Source organism: Mauremys mutica, chromosome 3 (assembly GCF_020497125.1).
Source record: "Mauremys mutica isolate MM-2020 ecotype Southern chromosome 3, ASM2049712v1, whole genome shotgun sequence".
NCBI classification, from domain to species: Eukaryota; Metazoa; Chordata; order Testudines; family Geoemydidae; genus Mauremys; species Mauremys mutica.
In genome coordinates this window covers 175,406,823-175,427,729 of record NC_059074.1, presented here as the reverse complement: position 1 = coordinate 175,427,729, position 20,907 = coordinate 175,406,823, and the positions used below count along the sequence as shown (strand labels likewise).

Genomic DNA, 20,907 nt, shown 5'->3' with positions numbered 1-20,907 from the left:
TAACCCTGATCTGTTTATTTATGACACCAGTATGCTGGCCAGGGCAAAGTTACACAAACATCTGTGCCCCAGCTATTGGCTCCTGTGGCTTCTCCCATAAATATGGTGTCGTTTTACCTTGAGCGATCTAGTTAACTTAGAGAAAGTGGTCCCCACAGATAAAGCAGTAATTTCAAATGACCCTTTGCAATGAGCATGTTGAGAAGTCCCAGCCTTTCACTTATTACTGAAGCAAAGAGCTTAGCAAGGGCTGATGAAAGTATTAGGCATGGTGGGTGAAATATCCCTCTGTGCTATACCAACCTGGTACCCCTGTGCCAGTGAGAGGAATGGGGGTGGTAGAGAGGACACCTTGGGGCTACAGGCAGAAGGAAAGGCACAGTGGTCAAGCAGTCAGAAGCACTCCATCTTTATGCTGGGAAGTTCCGCTCTATATTGGAAGCAGGCTAGTATGGAGAAGACAGTTGGGGGAAGCCACAAAGAAGGGCCTCTGGATCTCTGCTTACGCAGATCCAGTTGCAACGTTAAAAGAAAGTGCAGTGGCTGCTGTTCTAGCCTATAGGTAGGAGATGCTATAGCAGCTGCAGAGTGGAGGCAGTGCAGCCCCATTTCATGCCCCCAAGCTGTGGGCTGGAGTTTGTAAATGAGTGCATATATAGCCACCCCCCCAAGCAGGACAGCCACATATAAAGTCACAGGCTCCATGGAGGTTTAGAGAGAGAGTTTTACCCTGATATGAACAATGTATCTGCAGCCATGAGTGATGGGGGAATATTGGCCAAGGGCCCTGGAGCAAACAGATATTCATACAAATACGGCAGTGGGATCATTAACGTCCTCCACAGAGGATAGGGCATTGTTTTTTACAGGATAATCTGCATAGACTGCTTCACAATTAGGGTTGCTAAGCCTCCAGGATTGTCCTGGAGTCTCCAGGAATAAAAGATTAATCTTTAATGAAAGATTACATCATAAAATGAAACCTTCAGGAATTTATCCAACCAAAATTGGCAACCCTACCTCACAATGAACTGCACATGGAAGACAGCTTATCTGCTTCAGAACAGTGACCATAAGAATATAAAAATGACTATTTTATTCTACACAGATTCTCATTTTGCCTCCATTAACTAGTATCTTCCAGTAGTGAATTAAGCCACGTGACTAACATCTGTCACGTGCTGTTTGTTCGCTCTCATTCTCTCTCCACAGGGAGAAGTGTGTGTGCAGTGAAGTTTGTTTTGGTAGGGTTTTGTTTTGTTTCCTGTAAAATTTATTTCAGCTGCTACAGAAGCAGTTACTGCAGCCCTTAAAATGGTCTCTCTCAATGAACATGTGATCCATAGCTGGATCAGCAATTGATGGGAGACTAACCTACTATCTTCTTAAAGGTACAGTGCACTTCTCCCATGCAGTACATTGTGGTTCCAAACAACACATCAGCCATCTCAAGGACAGCCCTTCAAGCTTGGTCTTAAATTAAAGTGAGCTATTTTCACTGTTTCTTCAGGTTCCCCAATAGAAGGCAAGTCTCATGTCAGTAACTGCCTGTATTTTCTGCTAGGGGAAATAAAAACTATTTTTGAAAGAGACTTTGTCAAAGGATGATGATATACTGAGAAAACCACAAAATGCATTCCTAGGTTCCTCTGCTTTATTTCACACACAGGTGCAGCTAAGTGACTGGGAGAGAGAGGAGACCAGGAACCAGCCACAGCACACTTTGGAGAAGAATAACATGGAAGCCAGATGATATGCTTTTTGTACTGTGTAATCCAGATATCAAAGCAATAGAAGCTGGTCTCTGTCTATGTCTGGTCCTATCCTCATGCCAGGCTGCAGGCAACCAAGACATCAGCACAAGTATTTTTTTAAAAGTGCAGGGGATTAAGATGCTACTAATTAGTGTAGTTTAGTATTCTACCCCACAACCTAATAGGACTCATATGTAGATACTGAAGGTGAAGAGACCTGATGAAATGATACCGATGAAAATATTTTAAAAGTATTTTTAATGTTTGCCATATGTTTGTAATCCCTTAAAAGGCTGAAATGGACATTATCCTACTACTCCTTTTGTTTCCATGTGATAAATATCAATTCATTTCCCCTCTATTTTCTATGGAGCCCAAGCCAGTGCAGATTATTTATCTCCCAGTTTGCTAAAGCATCGTTGATGATGTAATTGTCAATACAATTATAGACTAAAAGAACCTTCCTATCAACCGCCACATGGTGGGATGGTGCCAATGCAGCAGGAGAACCACATAAAAAGTCACAGGATCACGTGTTAGTCATAGCTATTGCCTTTCTATTTTAATTTCTTGAGGCTGGATCCTGCTCCCAGTGAAGTTGATGCCAAAACTCACAATGATTCAAATGGGAGCAGGACTGGACTCTTGCTGACATAGTGGTAAATTAAAATTAATACCATGGGCCTAACGCTCAGTTATATTAAAGCACCTTTGCACCACTCTGGCAGTGTAAAGGGGTCTTAGTGTAAATGAGAATCTGATGTTGTAGGTCATGAGACTGAGGCCTTGTCTACACTACAAGACTATTTCGAATCAACTTAGTTCGAATTTGTGGATTCGACCTTATGAAGTCGAATTTGTGTATCCATACTAAATACACTAATTCGAATTTCTGAGTCCACATTCACGGGGCCAGCGTCGACTTTGGAAGCGGTGCACTGTGGGAAGCTATCCCACAGGTCCCGCACCCCGCTGCCCATTGGAATGCTGGGTAGAGCCCCCAATGCTGGGGGAAACATGTGTCGAGGGTGGTTTTGGGTAACTGTCATCATTCAACCGTCACTCACAAACGCCCTCCCTCCCTGAAAGCGCCGGCGGGAAATCTGTTCGCGCACTTTTCTGGTCGGTTACAGCGCGGACGCCACAGCACTGTGAGCATGGAGCCCACTGCGATCATCGCTGCACTTATGGCCGTTGTCAACTCCTCGCACCTTATCGTCCACCTGTGCAACAGTCAGCTACTGAAGCGCGGTGAGGAGAGTGGCGCAGACCTCTCACAAAGCAGGGTACGCCGGGCAGTGGAGATCATGGTGGCAATGGGTCAAGTTCATGGTGTGGAACGGCGATTCTGGGCCCGGGAAACAAGCACGGACTGGTGGGACCGCATAGTGCTGCAGGTCTGGGATGACACAGAGTGGCTGCGAAACTTCAGGATGCGTAAGGGCACTTTCCTTGAACTCTGTGACTTGCTGGCCCCTGCCCTGAAGCGCCAGGACACCCGGATGCGAGCAGCCCTGAGTGTGCAGAAGCGAGTGGCCATAGCCCTCTGGAAACTTGCCACGCCAGACAGCTACCGGTCAGTAGCGAACCACTTTGGCGTGGGCAAATCTACCGTGGGGGTTGCTGTGATGCAAAGGATTTCCTTTTCCTTTCCTTTCCTCGGAGATCAGGGTAACCTATGACTCTCCACTTGCTTTCAAGAGAAACTGACCCTGGGCCTGTGTCAGTTTGTGTCGATTTGGATCTGCGGCTACATGCCTTGTTCTCCAAGTTTCCCCCACTTCCAAAGCACGTTTTTAAGCAAAGTAATTGTTACACTCATTATTAATAAATCTTTCTTTTACTTTGCATTTCTGTTCTGGTGTTGAGACATGGACGCATACTGTGCTGGGCACGGTGTGCACTGACGTACAGACCGCTTCCTCCATAGAGGACTGACATCCTCCTGCTCCTACATAGGTCTCTGGGGTGGGGGACGGATGACAGTGGTTCTGCATGAAGGGGAGGGTTTGCAGGAAGGGGCGAGTGGTGCCTTCTTTGCATAGGGGTTTGGATGACGGCAGTGGGCTGCGGGTTTCTGCGTGGGAAGGGGTGATGGGTGTGGGAGAAGGGTGACTATCTGTCCGTGGATGAGGGCTCTGGTTGGGGCTCAGGGCAGCGGATAGGCTCGTGGATCCGTTGCAAGTGCATCGTAAGGGCAGCCTGCCTTCACAGTAATGGCGTGACAGGCGCTAGGACCCTGGACAATTATACACATTACGAAATGAACAGGGGCAGCATACACAACACAGAATGACCCTGGTGCCTACTGACTGCAGTGTGTGTGTGCCCCGCAGTTGATCCTTTCCCCAAGTCTGTACCCTGGTACTGTAGGCTATACCGTGCAAGTATGAAACCCCTGTCCACCCCATACACCGAAAAATCCTCTGACAGGAAAGACATGACGGAAACAGTGATTAACAGCAAACAGCTTTTATTAATCTAATAAACAGTGGGGGGATGAACCTTGGATTTGGGACTGGCTGAGCCTATAAGGGAAGCACTTCTACAAATTTCTAACGTGAGAAGTGCGGGGTACACGGCCGCTCTGCTCTGGTTCAGTGACAGTTCTCACGTCCTCTACCACCCCTCCGTCTTGTACTTTTGGGTGAGGGGGGGCCAGGACTTCTTGGCTGGTGAGGGCGATTGCAGAGACACTGCAGGGGGGCCCTGTCCTCCAGCCTGTGGTCCTGCAGGACATCAACAAGGCGACGAAGCGTGTCCGTTTGTTCCTTCATGAGACCAAGTAGCGTTTGGGTGGTCTGCTGGTCTTCCTGCCGCCACCTATCCTCACGTTCCATGAGTGTGCGATGCTGCTCACATAGGGTCTCCCTCCAGTGTTTCTGCTCTGCAGCCTCTGCTCGGGAGCAGACCATCAGTTCAGCGAACATGTCGTCCCTAGTCTTCTTCTTTCGCCGTCTAATCATTGCCAGTCTCTGCGAGGGGGATGCCTGGGCAGTCCGGGAAGGACCCGAAGCTGTGTGATGGGGAAAGTTAGTGATTTCCTTGTACAGATACATTTTCGCGAACAGTGAACACCGTCTAGTCAATTTCCATGAAGAAGACCGTACCGGACAACAAGTGTCACGTGGTCTCCAGAGAAGCACAACATTTTGGCCTACGCTCTGATTGGCTGCGCCATTGCACAGGAGAGCGGAGAAGTCGGGAGAGAGAGCAGAATCCCTCTAGCAGAGAGTCCTGGTAAGCCTTACAGTACATTATGCTTATCAGTTAACGGATAGCTGTGCCGTCGTGCTAACGGCAATCTGGGGAAATCAGATACTATGACCCTTTTGCAGCCACTCCCGACACTGCAGGGGAAAGATCAATGTATGCTTTTCCTGTGTGGCCTACAGCACGTGGCTGCTAAGCGCGGGGCTTTGTTATGCAAAGTATAAGTAAACCATTAAGAACAGTAACTATTCGCTAATTGCCCTAATTAGATGCAGCACTTCAGTAACGAGATTACCCTGAGGCGTGTCTCTCGAGTGCAGAAAGAAAGGATGTTAAGGGAAGCACTTCACCGACCGGGACCCTACGCGGCCATGCTGGTAGAGGCGATGGTTCCCCTGTATCTGAGGATGTCGTGGCGTGGAAGAGTGAGCTTCACCGGAGGACCAAATAGGGCACCTCTTCCTCGAAACCTCCTGCGGAGGGTATTTGAGGAACTGTTTGAAGCATTTGTGGAATTGTCCATGGAGGACTATTGTTCCATCCCAATCTGTGTAGACCTACTGTTCGTTTAGTTTCCCTTTAAAAAGTTTTAGATATAGTATTTATAGATAGAATTTATATTTTTGGTATACATGTTTTCGAGCAAATAAATATTTTCTTGTTTATACGACTTACCGCATCATACTTCCCCTGACTCTGAGTCCGGGTTCACGGCCGGTGAGGGTTGGTAGGGGATCTCTGTGAGGGTGAGGAACAGATCCTGGCTGTCAGGGAAAGCGGCATTGTGTTCGCTGTCGCCTGCGCCTTCCTCCACGGACCCTTCGTCGTCTTGCCCATCGGCGAACATCGAGTAGGAACTGTCCTGGCTCACTATGCCATCCACTGAGTCCACGGTCAGTGGTGGGACAGTGGTGGCAGACCCACCGAGAATGGCATGCAGTGCCTCGTAGAAGCGGCATGTCTGGGGCTGTGCTCCGGAGCGTCCGTTTGCCGCTCTGACTTTTTGATAGCCTTGCCTCAGGTCCTTGACTTTCACGCGGCACTGCATCGCATCCCGGCTGTATCCTTTCTGTGTCATGGCTTGGGAGACCTTCTCGAAGGTCTTTGCATTACGCTTGTTGGAGCGCAGCTCCGACAGCACAGACTCCTCGCCCCACACAGCGATCAGATCCTGGACTTCCCGGTCTGTCCATGCTGGGGATCTCTTTCTATTCTTGCATTGGGCTGACTCCTCTGCTGGAGAGCTCTGCATCGTTGCAGGTGCTGCGGAGCTCGCCCCGATGTCCAGCCAGGACGTCAGATTCAAAGTGCCCAGACAGGAAAATGAATTCAAATTTTCCCGGGTCATTTCCTGTGTGGCTGGTCAGAGAATCCAAGCTCCGACTGCTGTCCAGAGCGTCAACAGAGTGGTGCACTGTGGGATAGCTCCCGGAGCTACTAAGTTCGATTTGCATCCACACCTAGCCTAATTCGAGCTAGCAAGTGCGAATTTAGCGTTACTCCACCTGTCGGGGTGGAGTACCAAATTCGAACTAAGGAGCCCCCTAGTTCGAATTAAATGGCTTCCTGGTGTGGACGGTTGAGCGATTAGTTCGAATTAACGCTGCTAAATTCGATTTAAGATCCTAGTGTAGACCAGGCCTTAGGCAGCTAAGTGTTTAACAGACAAACTCTCCAAGGTATTTAGGCACCTAAAGAAACAGCTGGGCACCCAGTGGGATTTTCAAAAGCATCTCAGCAGATTAGGTGCCTACCTCCCATTGAAATCAACTATTTAGGTGCTTTTAAAGATCCGACTAGACACCTATCTGCATCTTTGAATACCTTTGAAAATCTGGCCCTGTGTCATTTTTGAAAATGTACCTTAGGTGCTTTTGCAAATTTTACTGTTAGAATGTGAAGAATATTTTCTATCAGGTCAATTTTAAAGTAGGGTCAAATTTGGAGCTGAAACTATCTGATCATGTCCTTTTAATTTCTAGAACCAGCTTTAAACACAAGCAAGACAGATTAATAGGCCTCCACAGTTCTGTAGGGACTCAGCAATTCATGGCCCTATTCCTCCAACTTTGGTGACCCAGAGATAAGGCACACAATACAGCTTCCCATTCAGCCATCCCCTCACTCTGCAGGAGCAGAGACTGCAGCAAGTCACCTTCCCTCTTCTGGTATTAGACACAGAGAAGATGGCATAGGAACCTGAACAGCAGCTTGGGAATCCTGAAATTTGCAAGACCAGTACTGATTGCCAGAAGGAATGAATCTCATACTTTGTCATTCAAGGAGAACAAAAGTGCTTCATATACAGTCACAGCAAGGAATAGAGACCTTTGCTGGAATAATATGGACACTGGTAAACATTTACGACTCTGCTGGTGTATTGGGGCACAGCCAGCAGTAGGGTGCAGAGATGCACTGTTCCAGTGGAAGTTCCTGGGGTGCTGCCCATAGATAGGTACCAGATCTCTTGGAACAGAGGGAGAACATGGTCATTGTGTCATCTTTCCATAGGGTGCACCTCTCCTTTCCATGTGGGCCCACTCTGCTGGCAACTGCGAGGGGAATGGGGATGAGGCACCCTGTCTGGGAAATCTAGCACTCCTTGTGGTGCCAGACCTGTGTAGTTCTTCTGAGTGTGCCCAGCTCCTGTAAATGAGTGCAAAGTGGCACAGCTCCCACAGCCACACTACAGCTGGTGCAGCTCTCAGGTGGTAACAGTGGTGGTTAGACAGAACACTGGTATGTCTACCACTATGTCATCAAGATCTGCTCTAAGCAAGGGTAGAGAAACAGGCCTCTGAGTTGGTCTAGGGGACACAGTAAAAATGCCCATGTCCCATCAACACAGGCACTACCACTCTTCTTACTACTGGTGGAGCTCTATTGGTGGGAGTACAAGTATCTGAGGCAACACGAAAGACCAATGATCCTGATTCAACCATGAAGACTCATGCAGAACTCCCAACAAATTCCAATGACTGCTAAAGGACAGCAGCACTCCACCCACAGGACAAGGAGTCAAGTGATTCATTATCATTGTACACTAGCCTCAACCATTGACACACTGGCTCCACAACGGCCTCTTCTTCCCCACTGCTCATACAGATCTCAGTGGTTTTCTGACACCCTGCACCGGATGAAGAGAGAGGAGCGGACGCTTGTGTGCCAATGGTGAGGGGGAAAAGGCCGATTCAGATAAAATGAAACATAAATTCCTCAAAGCCTACAATGAGGCTATATTACTAAGAGACTAAGAGAACCTTTCTATCAACCACCACTGAGGCTGCCAAATCCTGACCCAAATTGCTATCCAGGGTGGTAAACCACTTCACCAGTGCTGAATGCCTACAACCTGCATCTGAACTGAGCACCAAGTGCTGTAAAGAACTATCATCCTTCTTTGCTGAAAAGATCACACATCCAAGAAGCCTTCTCAAGCAGCAAGCAGCATGGATCTGTTCCATCTATGCCCACCAACCAACAGCCCACATGCATTTTCACAACTCAGTACATTCATTCATTAAGAAGTTCTGGACATTCCAAAGGAATCTTGACCCAAGACTTGTGAACCTGACCAATGCCCTTCCTGGCTTGTGAAAGAGAGTCATGACCAACTGGTGCAACTCCTGACTGAAATAGCCAAAGTGTCATTCAGGCAAAAAACCTTCCCCTTCTCCTTCAAACACACAATATTCTGATATACTGATATACTGATTCTAGCCAACTGCTGCTCAGTGTCAAACCTCCCATTTCTGAACAAACTCATATAGAAGCTGGTTGAGGCCATCTATAAGCTCATTTAACTGAAGCTAATATTCTAGATCTGGCACTATCTGGTTTCAAGGTAGGACATGGACTGAAATTGCTTTAGGGACACTGATGCATGATCTCCTCCTATCAAAGGCTAGAGGACAGACATCCATTCTCATCGCCCTGGACCTCACAGTATTTGACACTGCTGACTATACTGTAGTCTCACCTGAGAGTGGTGGGCAGGTGTACAGGGCAATGCATTAAAATGGTCTGAGTTTTTCCTAGAGGCACGCACCCAATGAGTAGTACTGGGAAACTGCACCTCCACCAATAGACCCCTGACTTGTGTAGTCCCACAAGGATCAATTCTCTCTGGTCTTTTTCAGTGGCTACATGCAACTAGTAGGTGAACTGGACAGATGACATTGACTCAAGTGCCAGCAATATGCGGATGACACACAATTCTACCTATCCTTCATCACATCAGACCATACTGCTATGACTTAGCATCAAGATGGCCTAGTACTTGGATAAGATCAGCTTATAGCTGAAGAACGGCTGGCTAAAGCTGAACAGCAGCAATAGAGAGTTGACACTGGTGGGCAGAGGGAAGCACTTTGAAGAGTTCACAGCCACCTTAGCAGTCTTTGTTTAAAAGAATATACCACAATTGGCCAATTACACCTGCACAGTCCATTGTGCAGGTGTAATTGTGGAGGTGGTGCCGAGCTCTCATATAGCTGCATTCATGAGTAACGCTTTCTATATCATCTCTGGTTGGCTAGGAAACTCTATCCCGTTGTGGTGGATGATGATCTGACCTCACTTATTCATGCATTTCACTACCTCTCAGCTGGAGTACAGTAATGCAAAATATCTGGGCATGAAGACTTCAGCACTTAGGAAACTCCCAGTAGTATAGAATCAGAACACTGAAGCACACGTTCTCCTACCACAAACACATTAAACCTGTCATTCGTTCTCTATACTGACCTCCCATAGAATATTGTTTCAAGTTCAAGGTCTTGGTCTTTATCTTCAAGGTACTCAAAGGCCTGGGCCCAGCATATCTAAAAGACCGCTTAAAACTCCAGGATGAAAATGGTGGTTGGCAACTTTGCTCCTCTGGAACAAGGCAGCTTGCTACAATAAGGATAAAGCTCATCAGTGTGGGAGACAGAAGTTTCTTGGGGGCAATCTGAGACTGTGGAATGAATGCCTCCACGAATTAAGGACCATCAAAACCTCACCACCTTCTGCTCCAAGTGCAAGGCGAATTTCTTTGACCTGGCCTTTTCTAACAAACACATAGCAATATGTATATATTTTTTTAAAAATCCAAATGACCCAAACAAGATACTCAACAGCAAATACTTTTCCCTCTGTGGAGAGGATGAGTAAACAAACAACATGTGATAGATGTGAGTCACATTGCTTAGTGCATTACTAGAAGAAGCTCAAATACTACGGTGATGAGCATGTCATAAGAACCTATACAGATTAGAATAGAGGTTTTCCCAGAAAGGCTAGTGAAGTTATAATCCACTGGTCAGTGCAGGTTACATGTCTGCCTCTATGCCTGAGTCACAGATTATATGAATCTGTTACCAGCACCCATCTGTAATTTTAGCTTTGGAGGTGCCCAGTTCAATCTCTGGGGTTGGCCAAGATGCCAGGCCGTCACACAAGTAGGAGCTCATCCAGGACTCAAACTAAACATCTCCAGCACTAAACACAAATCTCTACAACTTGAACTAAGCAGACAGACTCAGTAGCAGGGGACTGAAACAGACTCACATCCTCTATGGTCAGGCACAGAAAGAGATCAGTAACACACTGACCACAGACAGTGGAAACCAGAGGAAACTCATCCCAAGCGTCTGAAGCCTACAGCAGCTCAAATCCCAAATTCCACTTATGTGATGGCTGCCATACTGTGGATTGAATTAAGGACCTCCAGACCTCCAAATCTGTACAGCCTGAGCTAAACCACCAGGCTCCAAGGCTGAGAGCTGGAGCAGACCTGTATCCTCTGTGGATCAGGTACAGAGGGAAATGCAAAGCACATTGGCAGTAGGCTAGATAGATACAGCCTTTCTCTCCATCTCTTGCAGACAAACACAGTGCTGGGCACAATCTATCATGCATTCCAGCACTATCAGCAGTAAATAATCTCATTTGAATGAATAATTGTCTCTCTCACATGACAGAATGGAATTTTAAATAGCATCTCCTGCATATTCACAGAAACAGGCCTAAAAAGATCTGTTCTTGTAGGATAAGTAACATGCTGTCAGTAATGTTTACTGGAAAATTGTCCTTGGATTTTTTTTTGTGGGAATTAAAAATGGAAAATTTATTCTTGCAAAAAAATTAAAAATTTAAAACACTGAACTGAAAATTACATTTGAGGTAAATATATGTCGTTTTGTTAAACTTTCCCCAAACCCTATTTGAAGGGCTGTGAAAATGTAGTGTCTAAAGAACAAGACCCATGTCTGAGAGTACAATGTGAGGAAATAAACTGTTCCAAAGCTAATCCCTTGTTAGTATTCAGCAGTAAAATACAGAGACGCCTCTCTATTTCCTCTGTTTTTCCTGTTCTTCATCTGACAATGTGGCTAAAGTATTAGATGAAGATCACAAGTTTCTAATGTTCAGACAATAACTACAGACACAAGCAGATTGTTAAACATAAGGGGCCAGATGCTCAGCTGGTGTATACTGGCACAGTTCCATTGACTTCAACTGATTTACGCCGGCTGAGGAACTGGCCCAACCGGGAATACATCTTTTTAAAATGTAAAATGTAAAAGATGGTTTATGATTGTAACTCTCTTTGTAGAGTTTAAAAAGGGCATTAATGATAACAAACTACAAACAGAAAGACATCAACAAGGGATCACAGTAAGGTAAAAATAAGCATGGCTTGTATCAAAAGATATTGGCAGAAGAACAGACTAACCAGAATTATAAACTGACAACAAAACAGCATTACAGGAAACCAACCTATTATGTGTCATTGCATTTATTTTTCACAAAAATGTGTCGCTTACACAATAGGCCTGTGAATTATTTTCTCTGAGTGGTTAAGATTTATGGACGTGAGCTGTAACATTGGGATCAGTGTCTAAACTCTCATGAAGATGAGAGTGTTGGGCCCCAGCTTTTTGTTTGGTTCATTATGGACAGGGGCCACTGTCAAAAGTCAGATCTGCACTCAGCTTCTCTAAAGTTCAGGGCTATTGGAATTTTAGGGTTTGGTTCATGCCCACATGAGCTATCTGTTCCCTTGACTCTATACAAGGACTTCCCCTAAAAATCCACATCTTACTGGGCTGTATCTTCTCCCCTGTCATGGAAACACTTGTGGTAGGGAGAAAGTGCCATGGTAACTCATCATGAAATGTTCAGTTTCAGAGCCATTCTTCACTCTTTTAGGAATCATATGATTTACATTTGTCTATCTCATTTGTGGTGCAAACAGTCAGCTAGACGTCTAGCTGTTAATGTTTCTGCCCGGAGCTTGCTGAAGATTCACAAATCCAGATGCACAATCAGGTCTATTGTATAAGCGACACATTTTTGTGAAAAATAAATGCAATGACACATAATAGGACACACGAAAGAGTCATTTCAGCTAAGGACAAGAATAAGGCGCAGAAAAAGAGTCACTGAATGATGCTTCTTGTCCCAGTGCTGTCCAAGTCAGTGTTCACTCCAGCTTTCTGTGCCACTTGCAGAATGAAACCTTATACAGATCTTATTATGCTAAGACCCAACCTTTAAAGTTCTTCTCAAACTGAAAGCCCCAAATTTACCACTGGGATGCAGTACAGGACTGATGATTAAGTAGAATGTCCAGAATTACCTGGTGACATGTTTTGGCCACCTGACAAGTAAAACCCACCTGGATTTGACAAGATTCTGTCAATCACCCAGCTCACCCGGGGTGAAGGACCAAAGCAAAGTCACTTGCATTATAGTGGGAACATCTGTTTAAAAATGCCATTGTGTCCAGTAAGGAAAACAACATGCAGCTTTACAATATTTTTTGACAACATGTTAAAAAAGGCAGCAGGGTGGCAAAATTTTATGTGGATTAAAATAAAAACATTGACACTGTTTCTTTAATTACATAATGCTTCCCCTGCTCCTAGTGAGCATGCAGTGTGTAAAGTGTCAGAGTGATAACACAGCTCTAGTTGATTGTGATTTTCCCTGAAACATGATTCTGCCTAGATTTATACAGCATACAACTGCAAAGAACACAAACATTCTGTTCCTTTCCCACAAGAAGTGTAATTTATCCCAGGACCCATTATCCTAATAGTGGCACTCTGAACTGTGGTTGAACTCCCAGTGGTGACTGTTCTGAACTCCTGAAGGTAAATTCAATTTTTAGCAAGGGAATAAAAAGAAGAAAAGAAAAAAAGGAAGAACGAGAGAAAAAGAAATGGAAGACTCACTGCTTTTAAAATGCTGACAGCCTCTTTGCTGAGCCAGACTGGGTAGAGCACATCGTCATGAAGGATGGATTCAAAGAGATCATCTTCATTGTCAGCTTCAAAAGGAGGTTGCCCAGCCATCATTTCATACATCAGAACACCCAAAGCCCACCAGTCTACCGAGGGACCATATTCTAACTCTTGGAGGATCTGTTAGGGAAACAGAGAGGTCAGATTTAATAGGCAACTTGAGTGATACTTTCAGATGCATGTTTACTGATTAGACACAAGATGCTTATCCTACTACAGTGTCTCAAAGAAGCCAAATCCTGTTGACTTCAATGGCAGTAGGCCTGGGCTTTTTACTTGTGCAGCTCCTATTAATATCAATCACATGGCTAAGTTTCAATGTGTTGCACTGAAAACCAACCCGCAGTAGTGTTCTCAGAAGCATTAACCAAGTTTATTGGTCTCCCCTAGCATGTTCATGAGTAAACGAGTTGTATAGCCTTCTATATTGTTTAAACCAAGTCGGGGAAAAGTCTACTGCATATGCAAAAAATTGGTGGTAAATGTAAATTCAGAACATAACTGCCATCATGGGTCAAACCAATGGTCTATCTAGCCTAGTATGTTGTCTCTGACAATGACCAATACCAGAGCTTCAGGGTGAGTGTACAGAACAGGGCCGATGGTGTAATCCTCCCCCGCCTTCCTTTCTCAGCTTCTGGCAGTTAGAGATTTAGGGTCGCCTGAGCATGGGGTTGCAGCCCTGGCCATCTTGGCTAATAGCCATTGATGGACCTATCCTCCATGAACTTACTAAGGTCTTTTTTGAATCCAGTTATGCTTTTGGCCATCATAAGATTCCATAGCAATGAGTTCCATAGGTTAGTTGTGTGTTGCATGAAAAGTACTACTTCTTGTTTGTATTAAATCTTCTGTCTGTTAAATTCATCAGGTGACACCTGGTTTTTGTATTATGGAAAAGGGTAAATAACACTTCTCTATTCACTTTTTCCACACCATTTATGATTTTATAGACCTCTATGATATCCCCCCTTAGTCGTCTCTTTTCTATGCTGAATAGCCTTAATCTTTTCAGTCTCTCCTCGTATGGAAGCTGTTCCATACCCTTGATCATCTTTGGTGCCCTTCTCTGAACTTTTACCAGTTCCATGATATCCTTTTTGAGATCAGGTGATCAGAACTGGACACAATATTCAAGTGTGAGTGTACCATGGATTTATATAGTGCCATTATGACGTTTTCTATCTTAATGTCTATCTCTTTCCTAATAGTTCTTAACATTGTTAGCCTTTTTGACCACTGCTGCATGTTGAGCTGAACTTTTCAGAGAACTATCCACCAAGACCTCAAGATCTCTTTCTAGAGTGGTAATTAATTTAGAACCCATCCTTTCATTGTCCCTGTCTTGAACACTATAAATTGATGTAGTTGATCTTGTTGCACAGAGATCTGCTAAGATTTATAACGGTCCTTTTAGTATGAATACTGGAAGCCAAAAGCATTCGCCTTTGAGAATTTTGTTGACAATAGGAAAACACGATACCCGTTCGTGCAGCATCAACCCCACTGTACTATACTAAAGATTGTAGACTTTGCTTTAATTATCTTTGCTTCTTGGGAAAACTGGCAGGTTTTCTACTTGTAGTGGCAGCAAGTTCCAATGTGTGACACAAGTAAGTCCAACTTTGCAGCAGACACCTCGGGTGGGTTAGAGTGATTGATTATTATTTTATTACTCCAGGGCTACTGTTATTTAAGGAACAAGCTTAATTGTTGACTTTAGTCTGTTGGAAAGAAATCTGCAGTTTGGCTGCAAAGTATCAACACAAGAAGGTTCTTTTAAAGTTTAAAAGAAAAGGTACCGTGACCCCGGGCTGATAGCTGTAATGGCAACCCACCATACACACACTCAAAGGTTATTAGCATTATAGCTGGAATCCTCTGGGTAGGGATTATTGTATTCAGCTCTAGTGAATGCTGATTGTACTGCATATATAAAACCCATTCAATATTAATATAAGCGCAGGTATTGGTCTAAGATTTGAATCATAGTGCTTGGATCCAGATCTGAAATATCCCCAAAATCTGTAGGTGGTTGGACCCTGTGTTTTGGTTTGTGATATTATAGAAATACATTATAGAAATGTCAGCTGCAAAGTTGTCCTCAGAATTGGACTTCTCTGTGGTCTGGTGTGGGAATGATCTTTGGATTTCACATTTTAGCTTTGGCATCCTGCCAATCAAGAGTAACATGAACGATATAGTGGTGACTCAAGAGGACAAAACAGTAGGAAAGCTTGAGGAAAAGGAATGGTGGGAAGCAAACAAAAAGGGAAAATGAGTTTTGCCACCTTCAATGGGCCCAAATTTTCATCTGAAAATGTCTAGGAGTTTAGTACTGCCTTTTTATTTAGTAAAAATTTATAAAAGAATCCACAAAGTTCTGATTCTTTTTCCTAGTGGAGTAAAGAAATAATCTTCACAAAGCCAAAACCTTACACAAACTCATTTTGCTTTCCTTTTCTCACTGGAGTGCTCTCTCAAACTGCGCAAACCACCCTAGGCACAAATTGTGTAGCTTAAAAATGAGTTTACTTGCCTTTGCACTTACCAATACTTGGTATCATCTAGTGCTAAAAATACAGATTTACACTTTATCTTTAATTAGCAACCAACATTTTCCCCCTGCAAAATAATGTTCGATGAAAAAAATGCTGATATAACTTTCTGCCCAGCATCCTTAGCACAAATGCAATATGTGTGAGATACATGTAGGCTGCCTTTACTAGAGGGGCCTCTGAACTTTATTGGGAATGTTCCAATTGGGAAGATCCTGTGCACTGCAATCCAGCCTTAGAGACCACAACTCCCATGATGCCTTGGGGAAAGAGAGAGAGACTTGCTTTTCCAGGCAGTGCAGGGAGAGCAGGCAGTGGGCTCCATTTTTGGGGAGAGGAGCCAGATTACTGGTGTGGAGCTGTGTCCATACCAGGAGCTGCTGCTAGGAAGCCAGAAGCTGCTGCTGAGAGCCTGCTGGGGCTTTGATTGAGCAGGGAGCTTCAGAGATAGCTTGATGGCTTCACTGGAGCCAAGGGAGAGACTGTTGCTGTGCCTGGAGCTGACTGAGGTGGCCCTGCAGTGAAGGCAGTGTGAGTAACCCTCACTCCGGTTTGGGAAAGTATTTGCTCGGGAAGGGGCTCAGCAGAGAGTCTGAGTCTGAGGAGAGGCAGAGTGATCTTCCCATCGAACCAGGACCCAGAGCTGCTGACATGTGTGGAGCCAGCTCCAATCATCAGAGGGGTTGTGCAGCTTGTTGCCTTGGCTGGCCTGACACACAGAACTAACAGTGAGCTGTTGCCAGCTGCAGATCTCCAAGCACTCCCATGCATGTCTAGGACTCTGAAATCCAGAGGCGTGTCCACTGCGCGGTGGGGTAGATGGTGGCAGAGCAAATGCCAGTTACATAAGATTCATTTATTACTGTATATTATATTTGTTAATTGATTTTATTCAACTGCCCCCTGTGGATTTAAATTAGTAGTGACATATAATCTTATATACCCTGTTTCTTTAACTTGTTAAGTAAAGGTGTGTTAACGCTAAATTAAGTATAGTGGATGTATATTATTTATAATTGGTATTTTTGAGTTAGACCAATGCCACAGATTTATTTATTAATTATTATTATCGTTGTTGTTATTGTTGTTATTACTATTTGCAGGGGTTTATTCCTGGAGGTTCCCAAGGCACGCCATTGAGTGTGTACAGGGGCCAGCCAGGTGGAGGCACTGCCAACTGTAAATTTCTTTAGTATAAAGGGACTACAGCAGCGGGGTGAACAGAGGATTCCCACCTATCCAACAGCACCACTGGGATACTCAGGATCTCCTTTCATGTCAACAACATCAGGCACCCAGGCGAGTGTTGCCTGTTCCGAGTAACCCAGGAAAGAAAGAGGGGTTAAATACAGGACAAAATTTTCAAGGATTGGTGACTAAACTTGAATGGGCAAATCTGTACAGCACCTGTTTTGCACATACCAATGCCTGTACTTGTAAAGGGAATCCATGTAAATGGTGCTGACTCAGCTTAGGCACTGACCTTTGAAAATGTATCCATTGTATTAAAATCTAGGTAACCTACAAATAGCATAGTGCTATGTCATCGTTTTTATCCAAATATCACCCACTATGTGAATGTAAGTTATGTCCCTGATTTCCTTCAGAAATCCATCCATGCATAAATTTGCATATTTCCCATGCCATTTGGACGAACAGGGGAGTCTAGTATATGTCACTCATCAGTACCTCAGAGCAGAGAAACAACGATACTCCCATACAGGTCTAACACAATATGATACCTACAGTATGTTACATTGTGTCAGATCATATCTATGTACATCTTATTACATGGGTGAACACATCCCTGTTTTTAGGCCTGGGTACAGGTCACTGCTGGTAGGGAGTATCCGATTACATCCAGCATCTGAAAGATTTAGAAGCACCTTCAATGCGGCAATAGGCTCATAAATGTGGACAAGGAGAAGAATAATGCAATGTGCCAGGAACATGTGTTAGGGGAAAATGTTAAATGACAACATCATGCAATAACAAATTGGTCACTTTAGCTTCAATTTGACATTTTTGTTCTTCACCTTCTAGTACAGAACAAGACAAATGACTAGATGATAAAAGAGCAAAAGTTGAGCATGTTTACCTGCTCGAGTCTTTTGGAAGTTGCAGCAAGGAGTGTATGACATGGGTATTTTGACATCTGGAGTGACTACTCAATTGAAAGGAAAGGTAACATGGAATGGGCAAATATCCAGTGGGAAAACGTTATACACTATTACCCACTAACGAAAGAATGACAGACAACTGGCTACCAGCAAAGCTAAACAATTTACTAGAGAATGCCAGCAAATACAGTATAGGAAACTTTTTAAAAGCAAGGTTGCAACAGCTATCAAGTACAGAATCACAGACATTGCCTCTCCCTTACACTCAAAGGGCCAGATTTTGCGAACTACTGCTGCTGAGTAGGTTACTCCTTGTAGAGATCCACAGATTTCAACAGGATTATTCAAGTAGTGCAGATGACAGAATCTGGCCCACACTTTTCACCTTGCACATACAACAGATACAATATGATTACTGGCAATATTTGTATGTGAAGCCTGGTATAAAAAATACCTCTGGAGCTATGTAGTCTGGTGTTCCGCAAAATGTAGTGGTTGTTACTCCGTTCAGAATCCCTTCTTTACACATTCCGAAATCCGCCAGCTTGCAATGACCCTCTGCATCCAGAAGAATATTGTCCAATTTCAGGTCTCTGGGATAATAAAAAGGTGTAAGATTCAATATTTAACCCTCTCTCGCAAACAGGCCACATACTGCAAACATTTTAAGTACATGGCCCCCATCTGATCCACAAACTATAGGAAAGCACAAACAGGTAAGTGCACAGCAAAAACAAACAGAATCAGCTGTTTGCTATGCGCATGTAGAGTTTGCAGGAGTCATTTTGGTGTAACAAGAAAACTGAGGGTACCAAGCACTTTGCAGGATTAGGCCCTTAAACTTTTGCCAGGTGCATAAAAGCACAAGCCTCAAGCCCAACCCAGCCGTACTCAGCACAGTATCAAGGATGAGTGTGAGAAGACTTGCCCCTGTATAATTCCCAAACCTAGGCCTGGCCAGAGGCCACTTTGGATTCCATCACACCTAAGGCCCTGTCTGCACAAGAGAGATTCACAGTGGACAAAGTTTAACAATGAAGTTATACTGGGGCCAAACTCTAATGTAGATCTGCTGTATGAGTGCAAAACGAGGCTTACCTCAGTCATGCTTACCTGGGCATGTTACTGAGTTACAACAAACCCTGCTTTGCACCACTGCAGTCTGTCTATATTAGGAGTCTGCACTGGTGTGTAACCAAACTGATATAATTGCATCAGCACAAATTCCTTAATGTAAACAGAGGCTAAGAAAAGTAGAAGTAGCCATTCTAGCAACAAGGGTTCAAGTGTTGCTCCAGACATAGCCCTTTGCCATGCGAGAAGAAAGACACCAAACTATGATTCCAGCTTGACCCCAATCAGAGGTTCTGTCTACGCGTGCTACAGAGGCAGGCTCGGCAGGCTTTGCTTTTCCTTTGTCCTGCTGGAGTGATGCAAAGAGTCAGAGCACGTTGGAGATCTGGCCTCGAAAACTGGTAGGAAGTTACCATTGCCAAAGGCTAGCAATGTTCTGAGATCTGAGCTTGGAGGTGCCTCCACCTGGCTGGCCCCTGTACACACTCCAGGGCAGGGGTGGGCAAATTGTGGCCCGGGGGCCACATCCAGCCCTCCAGACGTTTTAATCTGGCCCTCGAGTTCCTGCCGGGGAACGGGGTCGGAGGCTTGTCCCGCTCCAGCACTCCAGCCAGGGAGTGGGGTCTGGGGCTTGCCCCATACTGCGCGGCTCCTGGAGCAGTGGCATGTCCCCCCTCAGGCTCCTACACATAGGGGCAGCTTTGGGGCTCCGCAGGCTGCCCCATGCGAAGCACCGCCCCCGTAGCTCCCATTGGCCGGGAACTGCGACCAATGGGAGCTGCAGGGGCGGCACCTGTGGATGGGGCAGTGTGCAGAGCTGCCTGGCTGTGCCTCCGCGTAGGAGCCGGAGGGGAGACATGCTGCTGCTTGAGGCATGCACCGCTCGGAACCTGCACCCCCTGATCCCCACTCCCTGCCCTGAGACCCCTCGGTCCCAGCCCAGAGCACCCTCCTGCACCCCTAACCTCTCATCTCCAGCCCCACCCCAGAGCCTGCACCCTGAGCCAGAGTCTTCACCCCCACCTGCACCCCAGCCCCCAATTTCATGAGCACTCATGGCCCGCTGTACCATTTCCATACTCATATGTGGCCCTCAGGCCAAAAAGCTTGCCCACCCCTACTCCAGGGCGTGCCTTGGGAACCTCCAGGAATAAACCTATTCTAATAATAAATAAATAAATTAATAAATAATCTGTGGCATGGATTTAACTCAAAATACCAATTATAAATAATATATATCCAATATATTTAAATTAGAGAGCAATGTTCAATAATCCATCTTCCACACATTAAGGTAATATTTATATATCCTTTTAGGCTGAACATGCACACAGAACACACTGCAATATGAAGGACTTTTAAGTCAAATAAGGACAGTTTTATTGTTCCAGTACTCAAAGAGCGTCTCTTAAAGCCACTCTGTTCATTGTGCTAAATGCAACACTTAGCAGATTCTAAAATTGGCATATTTTTCAGTCCTGCAATCTGTGATTTTAAGAGAGGCACAGTACTGCCAACAACAGAATCCTCAGTGCTGGAGTTAAAAGCAAGAGTTGTCAAATACATCCAGGAAAGAAGACATCCTATCATAATTTGCATGAAAAAAATCACTTAAAAATATGGGATTGGGTTCCTCCACTAGAATTTTAGTTCAAAGTTCTGATTCCAACGAGAGAGAAGACTGAGGAGGATAAGCTCCCAGCCTTGCAATACCTCATTATTTTCTTTGCATAAAAAACAGTTCAGAAATAATCTCACAGGAATATAACACATTCATTGTTAAAGAGCAGCACAGCACATCCTAGCAGCTGGTTTCTAATCATTCTTAGCATGAATGTGTTTATGTCAAAAATACCCAACTTTCAGTTACTAGATTGGGAGGGGTCAAAAACATGTT

The 20,907-nt window shown here is 44.8% G+C and overlaps 1 protein-coding gene across 3 annotated transcripts in view; it reads right to left on the bottom strand.

Moving 5' to 3' along the window:
- PRKCE (protein kinase C epsilon) overlaps positions 1 to 20,907 on the bottom strand; it is a 534,912-nt gene that overhangs the window by 48,285 nt on the left and 465,720 nt on the right. For all 3 annotated transcript variants that reach the window (XM_045011041.1, XM_045011042.1, XM_045011043.1), the window contains 2 exons: positions 18,391 to 18,529; positions 13,190 to 13,378 (listed from right to left, as the gene is read on the bottom strand). In XM_045011041.1, coding sequence (XP_044866976.1) covers positions 13,190 to 13,378; positions 18,391 to 18,529 — 328 coding nt within the window. The remainder of the gene's footprint in view (positions 1 to 13,189; positions 13,379 to 18,390; positions 18,530 to 20,907) is intronic.